Source organism: Trachemys scripta, chromosome 24 (assembly GCF_013100865.1).
Source record: "Trachemys scripta elegans isolate TJP31775 chromosome 24, CAS_Tse_1.0, whole genome shotgun sequence".
Lineage (NCBI taxonomy): Eukaryota > Metazoa > Chordata > Testudines > Emydidae > Trachemys > Trachemys scripta.
In genome coordinates this window covers 9,587,523-9,594,197 of record NC_048321.1, presented here as the reverse complement: position 1 = coordinate 9,594,197, position 6,675 = coordinate 9,587,523, and the positions used below count along the sequence as shown (strand labels likewise).

Sequence of the window (6,675 nt, the reverse complement as noted above, 5' to 3'; positions counted from 1 at the left end):
CTTCGCCGCCCGCCCAGCCAGCCAGCCAGCCCGGGGCAGCCGGCGTGGGGAGAGCGGCGCCCGGCCGCTGCCGGGGGAGAGAGCCCTGCGCACACCGCCCCCGCGCGGCCAGGCGGGGAACTGCAGCCGGGGGAGCGGGGAGGGGATCTCAGTGCGGGCAACAGGGGAGCGGGACCAGGGAGGGAGCCGCAGTGCTGGGCGAGCCACGGAGGGTTCGGAGTCCGGACCGGAGTGGGAGCGGCAGGGGGAGGGAGGGGTGGACTCACGGGGCAGGGTGGGGGAAGGACTCGGGGCAGGAGGGGGTAACTGGGGCGGGGGGTGGGGTAGACCGTGTGGCATTCTTTCCTTTGGGTTCCTAGTCTGACAGCCGGCAGAATAGGTCGGGTGATGTCCCTTGAACCGGAGAAGCACTGAATGTCGGGATTAGCGGGTTCCCTGGCGGCTAGGGACGGGGCTGCTGGGACAATTTGTACGGTGAGGGTGCTGACAGCCACTGAACCAAACTGTAAACCCTGTATATAATGAAACCACTTCAAGCCAGGGGGTACAGCAGCACCTCCAGCAGCCAGCCCCCCTAGTTCCAGCACCTATGGCTAGGGATGGACTGTTGGGATCAGAGGGTTCTGTGGTAGAGGGGATGGAATGTTGGGATCAGAGGGTTCTGTGGTAGAGGGGATGGAATGTTGGGATCAGAGGGTTCCGTGGTATCTGGGGATGGAATGTTGGGATCAGAGGGTTCTGTGGTAGCAGGAACGGAATGTTGGGATCAAAGGCTTCTGTGGTAGCGGGGACAGAATGTTGGGATCAAAGGGTTCCATGGTAGCTGGGGATGGAATGTTGGGATCAGAGGGTTCTGTGGTGGAGGGGATGGAATGTGGAGATCAGAGGGTTCTGTGGTAGCTGGGGATGGAATGTTGGGACCAGAGGGTTCCGTGGTAGAGGGGATGGAATGTGGAGATCAGAGGATTCTGTGGTAGCTGGGGATGGAATGTTGGAATCAGAGGGTTCCGTGGTATCTGGGGATGGAATGTTGGGATCAGAGGGTTCTGTGGTAGCAGGAACGGAATGTTGGGATCAAAGGCTTCTGTGGTAGCGGGGACAGAATGTTGGGATCAAAGGGTTCCGTGGTAGCTGGGGATGGAATGTCGGGATCATAGGGTTCCGTGGTAGCTGGGGATGGAATGTTGGGATGAGAGGGTTCCGTGGTAGCGGGGACGGAACGTCGGGATGAGAGGGTTCCGTGGCAGCTGGGAAGGAACAGATAGGAAAAGACAGTTCTGACTGATAGCTGGGAATGGGCATCTGGAGTGAGAAGGAAAAGTGTGAATTAAGTGTGGTGAGAGCCCTGTCTGTACTACAGCATCCATTTCCAGAGCTGCGCGGGTGGTTAATTATGGCTGTGCAGTCCGCTGTTGTGGGCAAGGCCTAGGGAAATCAGCAAGGGATAGCATTTTATTATTATTCAAGATCCACCCCGTAGGTTTGCTGAGATGGCAACAAAAACACAGAGAGAAATACAAGTTGCCCTTTTAGGACATGTCTACCATAGCAAAATTGGTACCCGTATTTCAGTAACGGCAACAATGGGGCAGTTGGCCTGAGGCTGATCAGTAAGTAAAGGCAAGGGCCCAGCTGTTTCTTCTAATGTGTGTATCTATCTAGGGTACTTATATGGCCCATTGGCCCCATTGCCTTAGTATGTGAGTCCCTCCCAAGTTATAGTGTATTTATCCTGTAAATAACCCCCGTAAGGCAGGGTAGGGCAGTTGTCCCCATTTTTTACACATGGGGAACTGAGGCATAGAAAGATTAAATGATTTCCCCAAGGTCACACAGGAAGTCTATGGCAGAGCAGGGAATCCCCGAGTCCCACTCTAATTAGCTATAAAGGGAGGGTTGAAAGGCTCCTCCCACATACCCACACTAGTTTGCTGGTGTAGAGGAACTATAAAAAGCCCTGCTGTGTGGTGCTCCTGGGGAAAGTGAATGTAGAAGGAGGGTGACTCTAGTATTTTGATAGAAAATGAATCTCTTAATGTAAGTAGCAGTGTAAAAGTGACTTAATTAGTTATTTGATTCTTGATTTTAGGGGGTACCTGTGCTACAAATGTAGTTATATTGTGGGTACAATGTTGTTAAAGCAGAGTTTGTGTGAAGTTAGTTCCCCTTCCCTCCCCATCCCAATCCCCTGATATTCAGCACTCTCAGCTGGGGGCAGACTTTGTCAAAGTGACTAGCTTTGGCTGGGATATTTATAGCTGGACTTATTTAAGTCATAAAGTCTTTGAGGTGCTATAGCATCGATCCTGCTCCATGATTGGAGCTCTGAGGTGTTACTGTAACGTGTCTGCCTGTGTCCAGCCCAGCTGAGCTCTTCTAGTCTTTTAAAAAAGAATAAAGTCACCATTTGGGTATAAAATGGGATGTGTGTGCCTCTGGAAACCTGAAGAAGGGCCACTGCATTTTTATTGTCCCCCCTTGATCACAGTGGTGGAGTGAAAACTGCTGTATTTCTACGTTTGGCAAGAAATGTGACTGGCAGTAACCTGCTGTCTCATAGACTGACAGGTGCCCTTGTGTAGATCCAGAATTCTCTGCTGTTAAAAGGTGCAGTGCTAAGAAGACAAAAGTTTCCCAGTTAACTCATCCAGCCACCTAGACTTTTCTTCCACTGGTCCCACAGGATTTTGGGGTACCTGGGGTAGTAGTAGGGAAAATTATGAACTGATAGGACAGCAGTAGGGAAAATGGCATGGATGAGGCAGCAGTGTTACCCCCCCAAATGATTGAAATCATGAGTGAGCTCCCCCCAAAAGCCATGAGATTGGCTTACGCATAAGCTCCTCCAAAAATAACACATTTACTTCTTTTTTTCTGAGTCTTTAGATGTCATGCTTTTAATCTTTTCTTTGCAACTGCAATGTTACCAAACTAGATTTTTTTTTTTAAATCATAAGTCTTGCCATATTTGGTGTCTGACTTAAAGTGCAAGCTCCTGGAGTCATGTGAGAATCACACATAGATATGGATCTCATGGTTTTGGGGAAAAAAACTTGAAAATGTGACCTGGGTGTTCCTAAAGGCTCAAAACACAGAAAGCCAATAAAAAGAACCCAACATCTATTATAACTTCTCAGGGTCTGGCCCATGAGTTTCTTTCTTTCTTTTTTTAAATGCTTGGGATTTGCTAAGCTGCAAACATGAAGGCTAGAAACTTTGTTTTAACAAAAGCTGAGATTCACCTGACTCCAGGAGCTGGGGATGGTGGGGGTTGTTTTTTAAACCCCAAATAGTGTGAGTTGCCTCCATGATCAGTGTTAACTGTTTGTAGCTTGTATGTCAGTAAATGCTATGTTTGTTTCCTGTAGTGAGATTACAGGCGATCACATACTGCTGTGCGAACGGCTAAGGATTGGGCCCCTTTGGTGTATAGAACGAGCTGTATGTGTGTAACGTACAGAGAAATTACACAGCAATCTGTGTGAATGAAATGCCATGTCCTTCCACCTGGGCCTGACTATGCAAAGTCCTGGCCAGGAACTACAACTCCCAGCATGCTCTGGGCTGAGGTCCCCGGCATGGGTTGATCAGCTGATGGGGAAGTAGGAGCTCTGAGCTGTGTGTTTCCACCACCACAGGGAGGAGAGAGGGTCTGTTGCGACCATGCTGCGCCCCAAGGCCCTTACCCAGGTCCTGAGCCAGGCCAACACTGGAGGGGTCCAGAGCACCCTGTGAGTATAAAGGTGTTTGGGGGAGGAGTGTGGGGTGGCTGGGTATGGGTCAGGGAACCTTTACCCTAAAGTATTGTGGCGAGATCAGTGGTCCCATTAAGGATTAGTGCCCCCCCCCCCCCGGGGCAAAGGGTTCCCCCCCCCCCCCCCCCCCCCCCCCCCCCCCGCACACACACATACACTCGGTGCCCAGGTAGGAACAGGGACATCTCAATGTTCGTCTCGTCCCCCCGCCACACACACATACACAAGGAATTGTGCAATACAACCTACCTGAAAGCAGTGGGGAAGAGGGGGCAGTCCAGTGCACCCCAATAAGGAATACTCATCCCCCCACCAAAAGGCATTGTGGGGAGGGGACTTGGAGAACAGATTACTAGTATTCTCCCTGTTGAGGGACACCGTTGCAGCGCACTTCGGTATCATCGCATGACCGTTGTCTGTGTTCCTTGCTTAGGCCAGCCATACTGGGACTTTGCATGAGGGCAGCTACACCAGTGCAAAGAAATGGGACTGGGTAACAGTGGGATCTGTGTAAATATGGTGTTTAATACACCCCTTCCCACTGTAGACAGGGGTGGAGTTTGAGGGTGGGCAGAGTTCCAGCCATATGAGAACTGGGGGTGGGAAATCCTGAGCTTGCACAACTGCTGTGGCTGAATCCAGAGAAATATCCACTAGATGGTAAAAAATTGGGGGGGGGTCCATTCCCCCTTAACTCCTTCTTCTTCCTAGTAGCTGCACCCATGGAAAAAGAGCACCCCTGCTAGGGAGGAAGGATGGTTTGGTGGATAAAGGAGAAGCTCTGCCACTGCCTCCCCGTCTGACCTTGGGCATGTCACTTCACCTTGAGCCTCAGATTCCTTCTCAGTAAAAGGAGGGTGAGACCTGTGTCAGGAGGGTCAGTGCATGATCTGTCTGATCGGGTACTAAGGCGATGGAGCATCATAGAAACCCCTATGAATAAAGCCCCTGCCTAAGCAGACGTGGTGTAAAGCCCTGTGGGCGTTTGGCTCAAATTCTCCTCCTCTCTCCTTCGTAGGCTTCTGAACAATGAGGGGTCTCTGCTCGCGTATTCTGGTTATGGAGACACAGATGCCAGGGTCACTGCGGCCATTGCCAGTAACATTTGGGTGGCCTATGACAAGAACGGTCACCAGGCTTTCAACGAGGATAATCTGAAATTCATCCTTATGGACTGCATGGTACATTTGGGGGGGGGGAGGAATGGGGCAAGGGCTGAATTCCTATATGGAAGGCTGAGTTTCTCTGCAGGAGGGGAGCTGCAGGTCTCTACTCTTCCCAGTTTAACCCATAGATCCCTGAAACAAGTGTGGAATTAGAACACAAGACTACAGACTCCTGTTCCCAGCTCTGCCATCGACTCACATTGGGCAACTGCCTCTTTCTGCCTCAGTTTCCCCAGGTGTAAAACAAGGCTAATAGCTGCTTCATGGGGTGGAGTGGAGGTTGAAATTAAGTGCTCCGAGATCCTATAATGGAACGTGCTATAAGAATGCAAGTTATCGAAAGCCAAAACTTTAAGAAGGTTGCCATGCCCCTCTCCCCACCCCCACACAGTTGAAAGGGTTTATTTCAGAGCAAATGCCTTGCTTTTTAAGAATGATCTAGACTTTCAAGTGTGACTGGACAGTCCGATTGGATAACATTGTACAATTGTTTTGAACACCGTGTGCAGGGCAGTAGGACCGTGTTACCTAGCTCTGAAGCATCAGTAGATCTCTCAGCCATTCACAGTCTCCAGTCTTACAGAGGGTTTCTGAGGTCACCCAGTAGGCCAGTGGCAGAACTGGGAAGAGAATCCAGGGCCCCAGTATCTTGACTCTAAAAGCAGAAGGTCAAAATGGCTATTCTAGGGTACCTATGGACCCTGGGACATGGGGTGCGAGGGCAGAATTCTGCAAACCTTATCAATCAAATGCATTTTTCTTCCCCCTTTGCAGGAGGGCCGTGTTGCTATCACCCGGGTGGCAAATCTCTTGCTGTGCATGTATGCAAAAGAGACCGTTGGATTTGGGATGCTGAAAGCCAAGGTGATGCTGCGCTGACTGATCTCATCTGAGGGGAGGGAAGGGGCTGCTGGTAGCCGGCTGTGTAGCTGCGGTTTGAAAAGTGGATTAGTGAGCTCTGCATAGGATGAGCGGATTTCTAACTGATGTTGGGGGAACGGGGGGGGTTTGTAGAATGGCATGGGGGGGGGACCTAGATGAAGTTTTGGGGAACCAAAGGGCCTCATTCTCACTTTACCCAAAGGCCCCTTAACCCCAATCTAGCAAAGGGGGAGCCTAAAATTGGGAACAAGTTGCACTTACATTTTAAGGCCTCTAAACTACCAGAGCTTAGTGAATGTGGGATCCGTGGTATATAGCCTAGATTTTATAACGGCCTACAAAATCCGTGTGACTTCAGGGTAGGGCCTGGGTTGTCTTTTGTGTCTGTACAGCACCTAGCGCAACAGTCCCAATTCTGGGCCACTGTACCCCCAGGCAGGCTGTTTGCCTCAGTTTCCCCACTGTAAAATTGGGATGATATTTCCCTACCTCTGAGCAGTTCGGCTGTAGTCAAGGCTGAGCGTGGCTTATTACCCATTCACTAATGCTCGTCTCACTGTGCTGTATAATAATCCGTTCCCAGGCCCAGGCCCTTGTCCAGTATCTGGAAGAACCGCTCACGCAAGTGGCAGCATCCTGAACAAACTACGGCGGGGCAGAGCGGAGGATGAATGGGGCCGCCACAGCTCAAGGGCAAAGAACCCTTCCCCCAAAAGCTCTTATAACGGAGAACCGGTGAAGTGGGCACGTGAATGGTTCCATGGGCAATCCAGGCATTGGCATCACACTGAAAACCAGCTGACAGCAGTGGAGGGCACCTGGGGCCTTTTTTATATATAGTTAAAAAGAAAAATAAAACTGAGTATTTAACA

The 6,675-nt window shown here is 50.7% G+C and overlaps 1 protein-coding gene across 1 annotated transcript; it reads left to right on the top strand.

Moving 5' to 3' along the window:
• The first annotated feature begins 3,573 nt into the window (after positions 1-3,573).
• On the top strand, positions 3,574-6,675 carry LAMTOR2 (late endosomal/lysosomal adaptor, MAPK and MTOR activator 2). Its single transcript, XM_034756912.1, has 4 exons — positions 3,574-3,731; positions 4,774-4,936; positions 5,696-5,785; positions 6,387-6,675. Exons 1-4 carry the CDS (start codon positions 3,664-3,666, stop codon positions 6,441-6,443), a joined length of 378 nt encoding a protein of 125 aa, XP_034612803.1. The 5' UTR covers positions 3,574-3,663; the 3' UTR covers positions 6,444-6,675.

Bases quoted from the DNA above. Each gene is read 5' to 3' on its own strand.
- LAMTOR2 (XM_034756912.1), top strand. From the start codon at position 3,664: ATGCTGCGCCCCAAGGCCCTTACCCAGGTCCTGAGCCAGGCCAACACT. The intron at 3,732-4,773 runs GTGAGTATAAAG...TCTCCTTCGTAG, and splicing joins GGAGGGGTCCAGAGCACCCT to GCTTCTGAACAATGAGGGGT. The intron at 4,937-5,695 runs GTACATTTGGGG...CCCCCTTTGCAG, and splicing joins TCATCCTTATGGACTGCATG to GAGGGCCGTGTTGCTATCAC.